At 40.7% G+C, this 20682-nt stretch overlaps 1 protein-coding gene across 6 annotated transcripts; it reads right to left on the reverse strand.

Annotated features, from left to right (window-relative positions):
- Window positions 1-1056: 1056 nt before the first annotated feature.
- Window positions 1057-19745, reverse strand: dedd (death effector domain containing). 6 transcript variants are annotated; one of them, XM_068596964.1, is made up of 6 exons: window positions 19448-19745; window positions 12604-12752; window positions 10459-11095; window positions 8013-8117; window positions 6847-6981; window positions 1057-1735 (listed from the first exon to the last, which is right to left on the reverse strand). In XM_068596964.1, the coding sequence occupies exons 3-6, from the start codon at window positions 11021-11023 to the stop codon at window positions 1329-1331; spliced, it is 1212 nt and encodes a 403-aa protein (XP_068453065.1). In that variant the 5' UTR covers window positions 11024-11095; window positions 12604-12752; window positions 19448-19745; the 3' UTR covers window positions 1057-1328. The 6 variants fall into 6 exon arrangements, with proteins under 6 accessions (XP_068453065.1, XP_068453066.1, XP_068453067.1 ...); XM_068596965.1 differs by lacking the exon at window positions 19448-19745 and adding an exon at window positions 13299-14150; XM_068596966.1 differs by lacking the exon at window positions 12604-12752.
- Window positions 19746-20682: the final 937 nt, after the last annotated feature.

Raw genomic sequence — 20682 nt, forward strand, 5'->3', positions numbered from 1 at the left:
AACTGGAAGTGAGTGCAACTCTTGCTCATACCGCCCTTTAAGCATGCGACTGACCTACATTCTGATCTACCAGGAGACATGACATATCCACAGAAAAAGACCGCTGAGGATTTAAAGGATTTAATCTTAAATGAGATGTCTCTCTCTCACACACACACACAATTTCAAAATTTGGAAAAAATGTCAGTGTTGTATCAGGAGAGAACATGAGTGAGATGGAGAGTGAGCAGAAGTACAGGCTGACAATACAACTGGCACTGATTTTGCAAATTCAAACCAATTTAAAACAGTGAATGCCTCATTGTTTCACTGGATAAGATTTAACACATTAAAACGACCCACAAAAGGTTCAACTATTGGCAGTGACTGGACTTTTGAAACTTCACATTAGGCCAGAATTACAGCTGCTGGTAACAAGCCATATTGCAAAACAAAGAATATGATGAAACAAAGCCAAGACACAAGGCTGTCGACGGTGACCAAATGTGACTCAATACATTTTTTTTTTTTTTTTAAATGTCATCTTTACAGACAAGGGAAGTCTGGAATTCTTGAGAGTAGAATAATAAGCTGAAACCAATAAAAAAACAAATTGAAACCTGAAAGCCATTACACACAATGGCCATTTTTTTGTTGATGGTGCAATTAATATAAATGTCAATTTTATTTTAACCGTTTTTTGTTATGGACACTTTCCCACAGAATGCAAATATTAAGTAGCAAGAAAGCAAAATAATATTTTTGAAATAAGGTAAAGTCTTCTGAGCTTTTGTGCTGTAAATAAAGGCGTCAACCAATCAAGTTGTGCGGAAATATTCTGAATTTTTGTTTTGTTAATCCTGGTGTGTAAAAGCCTTAATTACGGTCTTTGCCTTTCTATAACATACAACCAATCATCATTGGGTTAATCCCATGAATATTGTAATTTACCTGAAAAACCTGGAAAAAAATATGATTTTGACAAGAAGGTACAACTCCCACTGTGAGTAACTTTTCAGCCATTTTCCTGTAATGAAATGAACTGGACTTTCAAAAGGTTGTGAAGATAATCTATCATTTGACTTAACAAAAGTGTTTTAATGAGCAAATTTTCCACAAACAAGAAATTAGTTAAATTTCAATGCACGCATTATGAGGATCCTCTTCCATGAAGAAAATGAAATGACCTTGCATGCTACACTTCAGAGTGCCAAGTCAACCTTAGCTGTCAAGGAATAAATGCGGTGTGTAGAAGTCCTTTAGTTCCTTTCCGGCACACACTTTAGGCACCTTAAACGACACAACCACATCTCACCCCATTTCCTGTGGGGGAGGCACAGCAGTTTTGTCTAAGATAGAGTGTCTTTGGTAGGTCCTGGTGGGCTCCCTCCACTTGTAACCAAATTACGAAGCAGTTTACGTCGACCAGCCTGGTAGTCCTCCTCATCAACATTGACCAACAATTTTATAGCTTCGTGGCCCACAGCCTGTTTTAAGGAATCTGTAATAAAGACCCCTTTAAGGGCCTCTAGCAATGATCCATTGATGTAGTCTCTCCAGAAGGCATCCAAGTAGGTGAGCTCAGAGAACTTGATGTCACAGATGATGGAGCCCAAGTCTCTGGATTTGAGAATAGTGTTTGCCTGGTTGAAGCGCTCAAATTGTCTCTCCACTGCCTCTTGCTTATTGGAGAAGACGTTGCCCTGAAGTGCAGACTCATGCTGGCAGTATTCAGCACGAACCCGGAGGCGGATATCTAAAAAGGAGACCGCAAAGTATAAGAGAAAAAGATCCACTGAGTCCCCTACTTTATTATTTGAGTAGGACAAAAAACATTCAGCAAACAAATAACACCAACATGTAATGTCTGATATGATTCCAATTATAGGGGTGCCATAGCTGGCAACCGGCATGTTTGTACAAGTCTGAAGACTCAATGATGGGGTATGCTAGAAATGAGCTAGTTTGTATTAATTATCGTCCGGTAATGTCTTAAGGACAAACTGTTCAAAACGGTCACACAATGGCACACGGTTGGTTCTCATTACTAGTCGGATGGGTGCAGAGATTAAAAAACCCTAAAACCCGATTCACTAACAAATAATGTCAGGTAAACATGACAGGCTAGAGAAATGAACCTGGCAAATTAACTAAAAGAGAAGGAGAGAAAGATATGAAAAGTTAAAAGGAACAATTGAGGCGGGCAAGTAAACAAAAAGGGATGAAGAGGACTAATAAAGAAAACAATGGAGGGACCAAGGAAGCGATTCCATTTCAGCCCTTTGAAGTTATTATTGGTGCCCAATTGTGTAACATTCATTCAAATACTTCATGATATTTTGGGGTGTTGGATTTTAAATTATTTTCTATTTGAAAAAAATATTCACTAAAATCGTACCTTTTAAATCAAATTATTGAAAATATATATAATGTTGACAATAAATACAAATGTTGTGCCACAATTATATTTAAGTTTACCTGTTTATATTAGGAACTTTTAAGTGGTCAACCATGACTTTCTGTTCGACTGGGGTATAAATATGAGGTGACGCAGGCCAAAAGACCCGAGAACACAGTGACAATGTGCAACAAAAAGTTGTTGAGGTGCACAAATTGGAAAATGGAAAAACAGTTGAAAATATTCATTTCCACTATCAGGGAAATAATTGGGGCGACCGCGGTGCAGTGGTGAGCAGGGATCGTCTGTCAATCAGACGATCGGCGGTTTGATCCTCGGCCCCGCTAGCCAAGGACGATGTATCCTTGCGCAAGACACTTAACCCTAAAATTGCTCCCGTAACTGCGACTACGGTGTATGAAAGTTTGATAGTCCTGATGTGGTAGCTTGCATGGTAACTCCTTGTCAGTGTGTGAATAATTCCCATGTAAAGCGTCTTTGAGTATTCAGAACAGCACTATAAATTCAAACCATTATTATTATTATTATTATTAATTAAGAGGTTTAAAGCGTCTGGAGATGTTACAAATCAGCATGGAAGAGTACATATGTGTACATGGATGGTGTTTGACTTGTATCGCCACTTTAACGTGGTGGAGGAGTTTGAGTTGCTCAGTGTTTACTGGGAGCTATGTTGTCCAGGGCATCAGCCCCTGGTAGGGTCCACCAAGGCAAACAGGTCTCGGTGTAGAGTTCAGACTATGAGTGGTTTGAAAACCTTGATGATAGCAGCCCACGAACTTAAGCCATCTCGCCCGGACAAAGGAAACTGGGGCATCCTCCCGAAGCCAGACCTAGGAGGCGAGCTTGTCGGCGAGTGTTTGGTTGCTGGGCTTTCGCCGATGGGGCCCGGTGGGGCTTAGACCAAATAAATATCATAGAGCAGCCACCCTGTGGGCCTACCACCCACAGGGATAAGCGTCGGGGTCGGGTGCTATGTAGACAGGGCGTCAGTCCAGGCAGGAAGCCTGGGAGAGCCGATCGCCGGCAGCATAGACTAGCTCTAGGGATGTGAAACGTCACCTCGCTAGCGGGGAAAGAGCCGGAGCAGGTGCAGGAGGTGGAGAGGTACCAGCTAGATATAGTTGGGTTCACCTTCATTCAATGCTCATGTGAGCAATGACGGAGAAACTTGGTAAAAGGGTGATTGGGAGGACTGGTTGCTTGACCTGAACCGTGTTTTGTTGTTGTACTTATGAGCTGGCCACAGTTTGTCTATAACGAACACTATGTTCGAGCATAAGGTGGATCATAAGTGTACCTGTTATCAGAACACCGTAGGCCAGAGATCAATGATCGACTTTGTAATCGATCTGTGGCTTTATGTCTTGGACACTCGGGTGAAGAGAGGAGCAGAGCTGTCAACTGATCCTCACCAGGTGGTGAGTTGGATCAGATGGCGGGGAGCCGGCTAGAAAGACCTGGCAAGCTCAAAAGTGTTGCGAGGATGAACTGGGAACGTCTGGCAGAGGATTGTGTCCAGAAGGTCTTCAACTCCCACCTCCGAAAGAACTTCTTACGCATCCCGAGGGAGGCTGCTGACCCGGATTTGGGACATCATTGCGGGGCAGAAAGAGCACTTTGAGGAATTCTTAAACACGACCACGAAGGGGGACCGGAGGGTGTGTTCGAACTATCGTGGTATTACACTACTCAGCCTTCCACTGTAAGCTAATGCCAGGGTGCTTGAGAGGAGGCTCCGACCGCTTGTGGAACCTCAAATTCAAGAAGTGCGGATTCTGTCCCGGTCATGGAACAGTGGACCAGCTCTTTACCCTCGCAATACTACTGGAGGGGTCCAGGGAGTTTACCCAACCAGTCTACATGTGCTTTGTGGATTTGAAGACTGCTTTTGACCGGGTCCCTCTGGGGTTTTTTGTAGGGGTTGCTGCGGGAGTATGGGGTGCCAGACCAGTTGGCAAGGGCCATCCGGTCTCTGTACGCCTGCAGTAGGAGCTGTGTTCGTATCCTCGGTAATAAGTCAGACATGTTTCCGGGTGGGTGTTGGCCTCTGTCAGTGCTGCCATTTATCACTGGTCTTTTTCGTGACTTTCCTGGACAGGATATCTAGGCGCAGCCAGGGCGCGGAGGAAATTTGGTTCAGGATGTGGTCCTGTTTGCCTCCTTGGACTGTAACCTCCAGCATTCACTGATGCGTTTTGCAGTTGAGTATGAAGCGGCAAGGATGAGAGTTACCGCCTCCAAATCTGAGGCAATGGTGCTCTGCCGGAAACCAGTGGATTGCTTCCTCTAGGTGGGGACAAAATGCCTACCCCAAGCGAAGGAGTTCCAGTTTCTCAGAGTCTTGTTAACGAGTGAGAGTAAGACGGATCGGTGTGGCTGCAGCAGTAAAACAGGTGCTTCCAATGCATTTCCTCCGTCGGGTGGCCGGGCTCAGCCTTAGAAATAGGGTAAGGAGCTCGGACATTAGAAGGGAACTTGGAGTTGAGCCGCTACTCCTTCGTCTCGAAAGGAGTCAGCTGAGGTGGTTCGGACATCTAATTTGGATGCCTTCTGGACGCCTCCCATTAGAGGTTTTCCAGGCACGTCTAGCTGGTCGGAGGCCCCGGGGAAGACCTAGGACAAGCTGGACGGATTATATCTCCCAGCTGGCCTGGGAACGCCTCAAGATTCCCCAGAATTAGCTGGAAAGTGTTGCAGGTGAGAGGGAAGCCTGGGTCAGCCTGTTGGGCCTGCTGCCACAGCATGGATGGAAAGCATCAGGAGACGTTACGAATCAGGCTGGAAGAGTAGATGTGTACATTAATGGTGTTGACTTGCAAAATAATCAGTAAGGATCACAGCTGTAGAATTGCACACGTTAGTTGAGTCTTGGGGTCAGAAAGTCTGCAAAACTACTATCAGACGCCACCTACTACATCAGAAGTTGTTTGGGAGGGTTGCCAAAAACAAAGCCTCTGCTGTCAATCAAAAACAAACTAAAAATGCATAGTTTGCCAAATGTTACTAGGACTTTCAATAGGACCCGGTTATATGGTCAGATGAGATCAAAATAGAGCTTTTTGCCAACAAACATCAAAGGTGGGTTTGGCATAGACAGAGATAACCATCCAGAAAAGTACCTCATCCTCACTGTGAAGTATGGTGGTGGATCTTTGATGTTGTGGGGCTGTTTTTCTTCCAAAGGCCCTGAACATCTTGTGAGGATACATGGTATCATAAACTCCATCAAATTCTAGCAGATATTAAATGAAAACGGAACAGACTCTGCCAGGAAGCTTATTAAAATGGGCTGTTGTTGGACCATTAAATGAAGGGGTGCCAATGACATGTATTTTTTTGAAAAATATTTGTTTTATGATAATAATTTAATGTTTGTGCATCTGGTTAAAGGAACACCCTTCCACGCAGAGAAGGGCAGAACGTTTGATCATGCATTTGATCATCTCAAATGGTAAATTGCACTACACTGATGGCAGGCTACCACGGACGGAATAGCCCATCTATCAGAGGTCGGGAACCCTTGTTCACACCTATTTTCATCTTGCACAAGGACACATCGACATGGACTGAAGGAGCCAGGGATCAAACATACAATCTCCATTTACTATTATAACTACTAAATTTGTAGAACACATTGTAGTATTCCAGCCATGGTTTGAGATTATTCAAATCCTGTGTCATGCTTCTTTTAAAGGTTGTGGGTTTACAGGTCCTCCGGCTTGTCTACTTTCCCCTCACACATCAAGATACATTTTAGGAGTTGGAATGTTCATCAAGATGGAACAATTACATTTATTTCCAGGTAATAGTATGGCAACCTGGCAACTTGCACTCGGACTGACATGGTGATAATAGTATTGCTGTTGCAACTGGTAAGTACACTTCTAGGTTTGAACTCTGGTAATCCGGGTAGTAAAACAACTTAAGTGGACTGGGTCACGATCTGTCATTCAATGCACTTAAAGGCACCAGGCACCAGGTTACCAAGAGTACAGTAGCAACCTGATCTATTTTGTGTTACTTTCAAGGTCTGTCAGAATTTTGTGTGTAATCACTTTAATTATAATTCTTATAATTTTGTTGGATCCACCTCCTCCCGTGTTACTTTCTCAATCTGAAGTCATGGTCAAGCATATGCGTAAAATAGAAAGCCGGTTACATGTACATTGCAGAGAAAGAGGAAGTGCAGGAGAAATCTAGCTGGAGAAAACACGTTTCCCAAAAAAACATGAACTATGATTAATGAAACCAGGTTTCTCGTTAAAATATATTATATTTTTAAATCAGCTTACTGAACTAAACAACGGTAACCTGGCCATGTAAGGTCTGTAAATGTGTTCCTGGATTGGTCTAAGTCAATGTAACTAGACTGGCCAAATATTTTTGCCATTATTCTCTTTGAGGCCAAAATGATGTTCCCTCTTTCATGTTGCGTTGTTTTTTACCACATGTTTGCTTCTCTCTGCAGTCAGCTGAGGAATGACTTCTCCGTTTACGGTTTTGTACAAGAGGAGTTGGCTTTGTTCGAGGAGGTCCAACATGGGGTCCTGATGGGGAACAGCAAATGACTGGCTGAGGACCTGGAAAGTGACATTAGTTTTAATTAGGGCTGGGCAAAGTTGAAAAAAATTAACTGATTAATCGCATGATTTTTCTGCGATCATGCATTATGGGCCAAATTTAATAATTAAGTAAAAAATGGTGTATTGCACGCTTTTATTTTGAAGTAATGTTATCAGAACAATATAGAACAACAGGCACTCTGGAGCAACAGCAAGTTAACATACATACATAGTAGATAAGTCTTCATTTATTTTTTCTGAACAGGTACTGTTCAGTAGTAAGGGTCCCTGTGAGGGACAAACCAATCCTTTGTTCCATGTTCAGTTTGTTGCTTACCTTAAAGATGTATGTTAAAGACCAGCAATTGATTCACTTTATACAAAAGCAATACGTGCTTTTCATGTTTTCCAGTTCAGTTCTTCCTACTCAGTGAGAAAAGTCCAGTCTGCACACTTAACATTTTGTGATGTGTGGAAAGTTCTCCTCTTTGAGAGAAGAGTAAAGATCCAGAAGTGATACTGACTTAAAGTGCTCTGCTATAGTTGATGAGACAGTCAGGAGCTTTGCGCATGCGTGATTAACTTTCAATCTGGATGCGGAGCCTGCCGGTAGACTGCTCACCTGTGAGTGCTTTGTGAGGCGAAGCTGCTTGTTGCAGCACTCACTGCTAGTTAAGAACAGAAGGTACACAATAATACGTACTTTCACGCCAGGCTCAATTTGTCAATACTGACTGTTGGCGAGGCTGGTCTGAACTATGCTGTCTGGGAGAGATTTAAAGTGATAAGCCTCTCCCAATGCAAAAAAAGGAAAAAATGTACAAAAAACAACAACATGCAGTTAACGCATGATCAAATAGTTAACATCGTTAAAAGGATTGCCAGATTAACGTTGCGTTAAAGCGTTAATCTGCCTAGCCCTAGTTTTAATGTAAATGAAGCTTCAGTATCATGGTGTGCATTTACTTACATTCAATAGCTGTATTCATCAATATTCTTGGTCTTATCCTGCAAAAAAGAAGAAGAGTAAAAAACACACAAACACACACCTGTTCTTCTGTGAGTCACAGTGTCCTTGCTCTGCACTGCTCCTCTTGGTGAAATGTAGCGCACTGATGTTTCTTCCAGGTACTTGTCGACAGGATCTGGGCAAACTAAAAACAGTTGATTTCGGATGTTATCAAAAATGACAGTGCTAATCATCATATTCAAACTAGTAGAATACATCATACAGAAAAGATGTTGCAAAAGTCAGTTTTACGTGAGTGTTACTTTGGATCATTTACACACCAACAGGTTTATCAATTATTATTTATATAAATGTTAGTTATATTATTACTATTATTATTATTATTATTATTTAAACTTATTATACAAAAAAGTATATTATTTCTCATGACGTGGTTATTACTGTATGCATTTTTTTTTATCTGGGTTCATTTAACATCGAAGACTTTATGCATCAATTGCTTTTTTTTTAAAAGTGAACCCAAAATTATGATCATTATTCATAGTCAAAAAAGTTATCCCTAAAGCTTTTTTTCTTATTTCCTACACTCATGAATCTGCTGAAGCTCAACCGATAGCGGACACAATGTGAATACTTCAAGAGATGTAGCATAAACAAATTGACCAGTATTATTATTTTGCAAATTAAGATTTTAAGGACAAAAAAAAGAATTAGCATACGATTTTATTTTATTATTAATAATATAATAATTATTAATACTTTAGATCAAAAGTATTGAAATTGATGAAACAGCCAGACCAGAGCTTTTAACCAGACTTTTATAGGTTCAGTCCTCCTAAAGGCAGTTCAAAAACAGAATGTCTCATACGTTCATAAACTGGACAATTATTTAAAGCAAAATTCTCTTTTGATCAAACGTACCCACTCACATCTGAAAGGCACAGATAATTCATCTTCGATCAGAATCCTAATACAGTAATTCACTGTCCAATCATCAATTCAGTGAGTGAGTATCCTCAGCTAAAGTTACACTATTTGGGTCTTTTGAAAACTGGTTCTCAGTAGTTGGACTTTTTTATTTCATGTTTGTGCATTAAAGCACTGCTGAGTCTGTTAAAAAAGGCTGAAACTACGAAACTGTTATGCATGTTGTATTACCTTGTGATACCATCATTAAGGTAGACTTTGTTTTTTAATCAACATTAAATCAATTTGAAAATTTAAAAATGTTCCTCGATTTGGGTTGTGGCGTGTTATTCAAGGGTGATGGTGGGTCCTGCATCCAGACAAGTTGAGAACCACTGCACTACAGCCTTGTTCCGCTCTTAGCCATTACAGGATAGCTGAGAGGACAACTCTATGTTGTCTAGGCTGTAGAAAATCCTCTTCACAAATATGTGATTTTGTATGAAAGAAAGTTGTGTTTTGTACATGGAAAACAAAACGCTGTGCAACAGTTTAAGCAGTCTGACAACTGAAAGGGCAAGAAGAGAAAAAGATCTCTCTGAGCAACAGTTGAATAAGAATAGAAGGAATCACCAGCATTGGTCAAATTAATTGGAAGCTCAGCATCAAAAAGTACAAATTAAAAAATATTTAGAGCCCAAATGCACCAAGAATGTTTCAAACTATTTAAAATTGTTTCAAGAATTAGCTTGGGTCATTTATGCAAACTCTAAAACAAAAGGGTATTTGGGGGGAAACAGTTGCAAAAATATTCTCCCCTGACATGTAACACTGTGGGGCCTTTGTCGAAACACAAGTTTTATTCAAGCAATTCTTCTTCTTCTTCTTTTGGGGCCAAAACCGACTTTGCCGGCTTACCATCATTTAACATCATCATTTGACTGATTTATATGTCACATACTCTGCATGCTTTATGTCAAGTGCCTCAGACATGGATGTTTTTAGTGTTCAACAATGCAGCATAATCTTTTCTTTAGCCTATTATATTCTATAAATCCATTCAAAAATGTATTCTTTATTTTATTTGCTTTGGGTGTGTTGAATTTGTGAGCCTCTGTGTTGCATGTCTTGTTATCACTTGACAATGTCTAAGAGTCTCCTGAATAATGATACTATGTATTTTAATATTCTCACTCTATTCATCATTTGTGCACATATTGTAAAGCATCAATATTGTATAACCTTGTATATTTAATGTTATTTCTGTATTTTGGTTCGTTTCGCAACATTTGCTTCTTGGGACTACAGATAAAAAATAGCCTCTTGGCTAACTCTGGTGCATATACAGAAATGTTTTTATTAATGTAAACTATCCTCTTATCAAATAGACCATTAAAAAGAAAAAATATTAGAAATGTAAATACTACATTTAGTGTCTGAATTATACTCTGTCACTAAAATAGTTCTCATTGAAGGAAAGAAAAAATCATCAACATGCTACTATTCTTATAATAGATTGGGGACTATACTTTAAAAATCGTAAGACATTTAAACCCAACTGTCCATTGACAATGTTGTTTAAAGCCTGGTGTGACCGTAGTGATGACTGCATTACTCACCAGCTTGCCGTTTCCTGAGTGTGACATAAGGCAATAGGTCGTGACGGGTGATAATCCTTAGAAGCTGGAGAACATGTCGGAAATTGGTCTCATCACATCGACCTTGGCGCTCAAGGGCAAGCAGGAAATCCCGTCCACTCCTGATGCCACCACGCTCATATTCGTCAATCACGTCAACAAACAGGAACGACAGTACCCTGACATCCCGATGGGTTAGCTGTGCTCCAACTATGTCAAACATGCGATGAAGTGAGTAAAGCCCATGGGAATTGTCCACTGCCTCCTCAGGCCATGGCTCGAAGCCCCCATCTCTTTTGGACAAGCGGGAGTTGGTGCAGGAGGCTGGAACGTTCCTGTTGGCCACTTCTCCGCTTGCTGTTGCCACACCTGAGCAGCCTGGCCTACCCGTAAGAGCTCTGTGATCCAGGTGCCCTCCGGTTGCACTACTCTGACTTGAGTCCAGCTGATTAGCGTGAATGTGAGGTCGGGCCTGCTGAGCAGAGGAGTTCTGGGCAAGCTGGGGAGGAATAACAGCATTGGGAAGTTGTGGCTGCTGCGATGTCATCTCAGGGCCAGATGATAATGGATGCTTAAATCCCCACAACTCCTGCTGTCTTTGTCTGCTCCAATTGATGAGCTATGTATGGAAAGTGGGGAGGAAATCACATGATTTTATAATCATCATGATGGCCATCACTGTGTATCAATAACTAACAACACGATACAACAGCAAAATAATGTGTCAGGATTTCCACAGTATATTAGAGCGCCAGCTCTGCTAACATCCGAATCTTAAACAAGAGAAACAGAACAGAGTCTCATAATACAGAAAAGTACTTCTATTTTATGGCAGTGGCAATTGTATAGGCCGGGTTTGGATGATATCACAATATATACTTTGGGATACATTTGTCAACTGGCAGCCATATGTTTTATATTGGGGTATACCTTTTATGTGAAATAGGGTAGTACAGTCAGATATATATCTTGGAATGGACAAATCAATGAATGGAAATATGAAATGTTTAAATCATTTTTGCACACATTACTTACATAATGTACAGTAGCGGGATTAGCCCAAAACTCTTTAATCAGTCTAATACAAATTGAATTCTTATTGTAGGAAATTAAGTCCGTACAAAAATAACTATCCAATCCATTGCAGTGTCAAGTATTTAATGTCTCAGTCTTGCAGTAAATCCACCAGTTTTACTTCCAGCCATATATTTATGTGTATTTATGCATCTCACCTGAACTACATTAAAGAGTAATTGTTTTTTAAGATATACAACAATATTACTATACGTTGATGAAACTCTCTACTACTCCCTATATAACAAGCCAGTTAACTCCATATTGAGCAGTAAATGAAGATTTTTTTTTGGCTTCATTACTAATGGGTGTAATGTTGCATAGCTGTAATTGCAATGTCATACATTGCATTTCTCCTTAAAAATGTAAACACTCAAATGAAATGGTGAAGAGCAAGTAGGGCGCGATATCAGACATAGCTATAAAGCAGCTAAGATTATGCGAAACCACAGGGGCAATTTAAAAAATACTTCACCGCTAAAATGACCAATTGTTGTATTGTAGTGAATGTGGTTCAATAATTCACCTTTGTTCGTAGTGACTGTTCCAGGATCGCGGTCCCATTAAGAGTTTGGCGGTTGTTGATGACCGAAGCCCGGAAGTTGGTTAGATTAGTGGGCAGCGCGATTCTTTTTTATCTTTTCGAGATGGGAAATAAACGAGTGACACACTTGTGTGCTTAACCTGAGGAATTGCCTTTTCCTTTTAAATGCAACTTCCACAGTATATCAATTACTCATCAGTATATCAATTACTCACGAGCCCTCGGCTGAGGGCCATCATGTTGGAGTTTTCCCCAGAGAACTGAGATTCAAAAGGAGCAGTGCGGATTCCGTCCCGGTCGGTAAATAAATCAATATATGTATATATTTTTTTTTAAATTTACAAATGAAAATATAGCCTCATAATCTGCGAATTATATGATTCAGCCGTTTTTATTTTTGCGAGGCAGAACCAGAAGTTGTTCTCATATCTGTGACAAATGAATCGTAAGAAGAGTCACGACAGTCCATTTTTTGACAAGCTACAACTCCCTTTTTATGTTATGTTCACCTCTTGATGAGACACTTGATCCGGCCTTTTAAACACAATCAGATCCAGTCTGGGTGGAATGGGGGAAAGGCTCACTCTCAGAGTAGTCTCCAGTGTTGCTCTGAGTCTGTTTCGTACTTTGGTCTTCGTTGTGGACTCACTGGAGAATCCTGATTCACATAAGTATGTGAAATGAGAAAAGGAGTTTCACAGCCCTCAGTGCTAGACATGGGTACTCCTTCAAGACAGCAATCCAGAAGTAGCCCATTGACACATTACTACCACCAAGTGGAGGGAAACTATATTAACAATAATATCTCTGGTGTATTGTTGGAATGCTGTTAAGAATTCCAACAATAACGTTATACTGTTCAGACAATAACAGAGTGTGATGCCAAAGGCATTTGAGTGTGTTCCAAATTTGCTAAATCAACAGAAAGCAGCTATTGTGTCACATAAATTGTAAAAATATCCATTTGATGATAACTTCTTGTCGACTAGAATCTAAAACTTGAACAGAGGCATTTAAAAAGACAATACAAACATGAGTTACTCTTCCACTCAGAGGATCAGCTTTGAGTGAGGCTACCCTACCCTCTCCCTCACTCCCTCACTATGAGCATATAACCTATGCATTGAGATATTCCTGAAAGGAGCTTTTGCTTCTTGTCTAAAGCATTTTAGTTTTATAAAAGCTTAAAAAAATATGTAATTACCTGTTTCTTAGGGAGTCAACTAGGGCTCATGCATGGTAATCCCGAACCCAGCCTAAAACACCTTATGTGTTAAAATGTTGTTTTTTAAAACTGTGTTTATGAATTAGTGTGGAGTTTAACCCCTGCACTATATTTCAAATCCCTTAGACTTTCACATGTAGGATCAGAGTAAGCTTCCATTTGTCACCCTTTTTTTGTGTAACTTTAACTTGGCCTTTAGATCATTGCAGCTGGATGGATGAATTGTTTTTAGAATGTTTAGATTCCTTTGGAAATCTCAGGTTTACATCAATACAGTAATCACTGTAATATGGACAATAAAAGTGTTAGTTTGCAATCATTATGCCTCTACACGCTAGCCACAAAGCAAAACTTTCCCAACCTAATCCAACGAATACATTCGATACAAATCTGAACTATTGACCCTCTGACTCGCACGTACGGACTGCTTGGTCAATGTTTCAAGACAGGTCGGGTGGGTTGCCGACATCGCCGCAGACAACTGACGTCCTTTACGTGGGCCGGTCCCCGACCTGGCGACACAACACGGCACTAAGGACAGTGCGCCCCGGTCAACACCACCGGCGTCACAAGCACAAGCACATATTCCATGGCCCCGGGAAGCGGCAAGGTCCGGGCACTCTACAGCATGCGACCGAAGCTGGCGTGCCACCTTCGGCCCAAGCCTTTCCAAGCCGACCTAGAACCGGTCGCGGCACATTACAGTGGAGGAAATGCACCCATTGAGGGGCAGCACAGCAAGGGTAGAACACAACCCCTTGGGTCAACAAAAATGCATGTTGTCCAAATCTATCAACAAAACCGCCACACTGACCTTGCACAGTGCAGACAAGACATTGCAGCACAGCTGCACCGGCAGCATCCTCTCCCGGCGCCAAGGAGAGGCTGCGGGTAGAAGTACCAGCACCCCCAGGTGCTGCAGTAACAACAGCGCTGTGGCTAGTTTATGATTAAATACAACTGCAAATGTAAAAAACAGTAACATAATCAGCATTTCACTCACCAGACGCACATAAACCTATGTGGGAAAGGGGTCATAAGTAAGTCCTAAGATTCTAGCTTCTAGGTTTTGACAGGCCCCGCCGCCCCTCACACAGAGTAGGACAGAACCAGAACCAGCTAGCAGGCGTCAACGTGTTTTACCAGGGGAGAGAGAGAAGACAGAAGGAAGAAAGAGACAGAGGTGAGATGTGATTGGTCAAAGAGCGTTAAGGAGCGCGCGTCAAGCTGGCCAGCGAGCTGGCTCCAGAAACAGAAAGCAAGAGCACAGACAGGAGACAGGAGCTGCTCAATGAGAAAACAATCTAATGGTGAAAAATAATTATAATGCATGTTGTGTAGTTGTGTGAAACAATCACGTTATGAAATAGATATAACTTTTAATTACAAAAGGTTTATTTTTTTATTATAAAATAACTAACTTTAACAGAGAAGGCCTACACACACACACACACACACACAAACACACACACAGAGGTCAAAGTTAAACAGAATTAACTGATTAATCACATGATTTTTCTGCAATTAATCGCATTCTGCGCCAAATTCAATAATGAAGTAAAAACTAGTATATTGCACGCTTCTATTTTAAATTAATGTTATCAGAACAATATAGCAGGCACTCCAAAGCAACAGCAAGTTAACATACATACATATATAGTTTATAAATCAGTTTTTTTTTATGAACAGGTACTGTTCAGTCGTAAGGGTCCCTGTGAAGGACAAACCACTCCTTCTTTGGTCCATGTTCAGTCTGTTGCTTACCTTAAAGATGTATGTTCAACTCCAGCAATTGATTAACTTTATAGAAAAGCAACAAGTGCTTTTCATGTTTTCCAGTTCAGTTTTTTAGTCTGTGTCAAGTGCACTGAACATCTTGTGATGTGTGGAAAGTTCTCCTCTTTGAGAGAAGAGTAAAGATCCAGAAGTGATACTGACTTAAAGTGCTCTGCCATAGTGGATCAGACCACAAGGTCAGGAGCTTTGCGCATGCACGATTAACTTTCAATCTGGACGTGGAGCCTGCAGATAGTCTGACAGTCTGTTGCTGCAGCACTCGATGCTCGTTGAGAACAGAAGCTACACAACAACACGTGCTCTCACGTCAGGCTGCGATAAGCCCCTCCCAATGCAAGAAGAAAAAAGCATGCCGCTAACACATGATCAAATAGTTAATACTTCTGGATCTTTACACTTCTCTCAAAGAGGAGAACTTTCCACACATCACAAGATGTTCAAGCCAACACAGACTGGACTATTCTCACCGAGTAAGAAAAACTGTCCTTAACTTAAAAATATGAAAAGCACTTATTGCTTTTGTATAAAGTTAATCAGTTGCTGGTCTTTAACATACATCTTGAACTGAACATGGACAAAAGGAGTGGTTTGTCTTTCACACGGACCCTTTCTACTGAACAGTACCTGTTCAAAAAAAGAAAACCGATTTACTATATATGTATGTATGTTAACTTGCTGTTGCTCTGGAGTGCCTGTTATATTGTTCTGATAACATTACTTTAAAATAAAAGTGTGCAATACACTAGTTTTTTTTTTAATTATTGAATTTGGCGCATCATACTTTGCCCAGCCCCTATATATATATATATATATATATTTGTATTGTGTTATTCTGTGTTTATTTTTTTTACGCATGCGGCTCTTTAGCCCCTCTGTTGGCTCAGAGAGGCTTTGACAAAAAGTTTTATTTTATTCTTTTTTTTTCCAGTGAAAAATCTTTCTAAGGGAATTCCTTTTATCTTGGAGTTTGAGCTGATATTGGTCCACTGAAAATAAAAATAAATATTTCTGTAACTAAAATGTGCATCACATCCTGTTACGTCGCTGTCAAGCCTCTTCCCCTGCAGGGGGCTACACATGACTCACAGAGCTCCGCCCTCAGTAAACTATCAACAGATAAATAAATAAAAAAGAAAAGTCACGGAGCAAAGTAGAGCGTTTAATTCTGCGTGGACGTATTAATTTCTTTTCACTGCCAACCAGTGTTCCCTCTAAGATGCGTGTGTGCGCGGCTACGCAGGCCAGTTGAAGTGGCGGCGCAATCGATTTTTTAGACCGCGCACATGTTTCAGACCGCACTAACGTTTTTTTTCCAAGGGTTAAAAATATTTTTTGCACCAGTGTTTCTGAGTGTTTCTGAGATAGGAGTGAGCCATCTTTGATGTGACGTGTCGAGTCTTCTTGGCCATTCGGTGTCCCGTTTCTTGACACACGCTCTCTGTACGTCTGTTAGCGCTCTGTACCTTTGCTAGCTCTCTGCCTCCGTTAACACCCCCACTGTCCTCCAGGCGCCAGGCGTTAAGCTCGCCTAGAGCACCACATGAGCTAGGGCTAGCGTTGTTTAGGCTACTCTTGGCGGACCCTGTTTCAGTAGTTATAGGCTAACTTTCAAACAGAAGTGGCTAGATAAAATAGTCCAAACTGACAGGTAGGATTAAACTTTCCGACATATTTTACATGTTTTGTAGCCTAGTTTGTTGCAAACCACTCCAGTTATTAAATTGTTAATAGAGGTTCAGCAATGATCAGGTTATTCAATCAATGGATTTTTTCTTCCCTGATGGCACGAGCATATTCCAAGAAGACAATGCCAGGATTCATCGGGCTCAAATTGTGAAAGAGTGGTTCAGGGAGCATGATACATCATTTTCATACATGAAGTCCAGTTGAACATGAACCCAATTGAAAGTCTTTGGGATGTACTGGAGAAGGCTTTGCGCAGCGGTCAGACTCTACCATCATCAATGGGGAGAAATTAATGCAACACTGGATGGAAATAAATCTTGTGACATTGCAGAATCTTATCGAAACAATGCCACAGCGAATGCGTGCCATAATCAAAGCTAGAGGCGGTTCAACGAAAAATTTGTGTGTGTGAGCATTTTTATTGGCCTGGTAGTGGTGTGTATGTCTGTCTGTATATGTATATATTAGGGCTGGACAAGGTAACACGTTAATATCTTGTTAACTTTTCAATTGATTAACAGCGTTAAATATTTGATCATGTGTTAACTGCATTTTTTATTTACATTTTTTGGGGGGGTGGGGGGAAGGGGGGCTTTTACCTTGAAGGCGATTAATTTAGGTCCGCCCTCGCGCCAGCATGACCGGACTATTTGCCGACTTGAGCCAGACGCGAAAGCATGGATTGTTCTGTAGTTTCTGTCTTTAACGAGCACCGCGCGAGCGAGTCGCCTCTCAAAGCTTCACAAGCGGTCACCGGCAGCCTCGCGCTGCAAGGTCCGCGTCCCCGGATTAAACATTAAATCGCGCATGCGCAAAGCCGCTGCTGATACCCGTCAGCTGTCCTTCACATCTCCACCTCAGACGTCAGTGCACTTGTTCAAGTCAACACAGACAGGACTTTTCTCACTGAGGAAGAAAAACTGAACTGAAAACATGAAAAGCACTTATTGCTTTTGTATAAAGTTAATCAATTGCTGGTCTTTAACATCTTTAAGCTAAGCAACAGACTGAACATGGACCAAAGAAGGAGTGGCTTGTCCCTCACAGGGACCCTTACTACTGAACAGCACCTGTTCAGAAAAAAAGGAAAAAAATATTTATGAACTATATATGTGTATGTCAACTTGCTTTTGATCCAGAGTGCTGTTATATTCTTCTGATAACATTACTTTAAAATGAAAGTTGCAATACACTAGTTTTTACTTCATTCTTGAATTTGGCGCATAATGTGATTAATCGCAGAAAAACCACGCGATTAATCAGTTAATTTTTTCAACTTTGTTTTTCAACCCTTGTGTGTATGTATGTATGTATGTATGTATGTATGTATGTATGTATGTATGTATGTATGGAGAGAGAGAGAGAGAGAGAGAGAGAGAGAGAGAGAGAGAGAGAGAGAGAGAGAGAGAGAAAGTCGGTCAAAAGTCACTCGTCAACACGGCCGCCTGTTAATCTGGAACACCGTCATCCCGAGGGTAGTTCCTGGAGAAGTCAGTGAAATTCCTACGGATAATATTATGAACCCAGACACGACAGCGTTTGATGCCCCAAAGTCTTTGGGATTTCCACAACAAGTATAAAGCAGAAATAGTGTTTCTTTTTTTTTTTTTGAATGGTGGATGGCAGAAATGAAAACTTTTTGCATGGAGATAAACCAGAATTAAGCCTCGCCCCCTCTCTGGTGTGTCCAGCTCGAAGGACGCAACTATGTAGACTAATACAAACAGTTCAGTTTGTCAGGTGCAACATTCATTGAAGTGTCTGTCAGTTTGTCTCATTTTCTGCAATAAAAATGATTGAAATGAGACGAATAGACTGAAAATGTTATCTTATTATATGCAATATGTTGACAGTTTTCCTTTGGGGACAATTTAGGGTTGAAAAAAGGTAATAAATTGCAATATATCACAGCAATGAATGTATCGCAATACTCAATGCATCGCAGTATCGTGATAATATCAAAGTATTGTAATAATATAGTATCGTGGGGCCTCTGATGATTCCCACTCCTACAGTTTCACTGTTAAAACAGTTTAACCTGTCAATAGGAAAACACAACTATTAACAATAATTAAATATTCATGGTGAAAACATTATCGTCAGAAGGCCGTTTGGACTACATGTCAGCTAAGGCTAATTTAGCTAACTAAAAGCAGAGTTTATGTCAACAGCCGAACATTTGTAATTACAATGTTTTGCCACTTCAACTCATTGAGAGTTTCAACTATGAACGGAACAAACAACCACACACTAAATAACATATCTAGATGTTTAGGAGGATGGATAACAAACTAACAACTAACCTTAGCTAACGAGAGGTGCCCTACGGAAGTTAGCTCGCAAGGTGACGATAGTTATATAGAAATTAAAAGCAGATGCAAGATATTGTGATATACGTGGTCGCTAACGTTACAAACTCGTCTCTGATCCGTGGCATGTTACTTGCGACTACATTTGCAACGGTACAGTACATCTGCGCATAGTAACACACTCTTGATTTGGTCTTGGTTTGTTGTGACCGCTCATCACTAGCCATAGTCCACGTTTCCCGTCAGCGGTAACGTTACCAAAACGAACTTTGTAAAGAAAACCAAGTAAAGCAGCAAAACAAGAGAAATCATTATCCAACGATAACTTTACATTACCTCCCGCCTTTGGGATATTCTTGACGAGTCCGCCAGTAACACAAAGTTAGCTTCCCAGTGCCTGATAGCACAGCAAAGCTTCTTTTAGGGCAGAAAACGGTTCCGTTTTGTTGTTTTGATCGAGTACCCGATAAATACTTAACATATAACGCTATTTTTCCAGTCCCTCGGTGTGCAACACGGCTTATTTCAGGCCAGATGTGACAATTATATTAATGGTTTTAGTCCTCAGACATACATCGTGGGTAAAATAAGCAGACAAGTTTCGTTCTTCAGCTAAAATGAAAGACCTTCCAGATCACCCTTCTAGTTCACTTCCGGTGTTCCTTTTCTTCTTCTTAATGTGGATTCTGGCAGTGCAGACGCTGTTAAGCGTATTACTGCCCTCCGCAGGATACAGAGTTAACTGTCGAGTCACACTTCATATTTTCACATACTGCCCTGAATCATGCATGAACGTAAAGACTACTGTTTCTCATTGCGGCCAAATATTATGGAGAATGACTGAACTTCGAAGTCCCTGATAAAAACGTGCGTCTGTTCGAGTTATACTTGGCTTGTTCAAGATGAACCCTCTCCTGGAAATAGGCTCGTTCGTCAGAGCTGCGCCTCGCCTGGAATCCAGACGAGAGTAGGCGGCCGCTGCGGGAGGTGTTAACAAAAAACTACGATCAAGTCGGACAGTTTTCAGCTGCCTTCAAAGTATTAACAGGAAGTTACGGTATAAAATACTTACTGTTAGTTCGGATCTGTAGTCTACTTGTAGTTTATGGATAACGATTGAATTTATTCACACACACACACACATATATATATATATATATATATATATATATATATATATATATATATATATATATATATATATATATATATATATATATATATATATATACACACATATGTGTGTGTGTGTGTGTGTGTGTATAGCTGCATCCTTTGTTGTTTTTATGTCTGCCTGTGAAATACATTACTACTTGTTTAGATGTGTTGCATAAATACGATTTTGTATTATAAACCACACAAAATATGTTTTTAGATTACACCTGAGACTAAGTCATCAGTATTACAACGAGACATACAATAAAGATTTTTTTTACAACATGTGGCGTTTGCTGTCAGATCTAAGAGCCAATCAGCTCTTTGATGTGGCAAGAGCCAGGCGTTTCCCATCATGCACTGGGCCAGTCAGGCGGTGGAGAGCTGCTGCAGTGCCTTGCTCTGAAATCGACAGC

Source organism: Clinocottus analis, unplaced genomic scaffold, assembly GCF_023055335.1.
Source record: "Clinocottus analis isolate CAN_PGR_092001 unplaced genomic scaffold, fCliAna1.0.p SCAF_4, whole genome shotgun sequence".
NCBI classification, from domain to species: domain Eukaryota; kingdom Metazoa; phylum Chordata; class Actinopteri; order Perciformes; family Cottidae; genus Clinocottus; species Clinocottus analis.

Coding starts and splice junctions, on each gene's coding strand:
- dedd (XM_068596966.1), bottom strand. CDS start 11,023: ATGACATCGCAGCAGCCACAACTTCCCAATGCTGTTATTCCTCCCCAG. Junction 8,118..10,458: donor ACTCAGGAAACGGCAAGCTG/GTGAGTAATGCA, acceptor AACTGTTTTTAG/TTTGCCCAGATCCTGTCGAC. Junction 6,982..8,012: donor TGTGACTCACAGAAGAACAG/GTGTGTGTTTGT, acceptor GTCACTTTCCAG/GTCCTCAGCCAGTCATTTGC.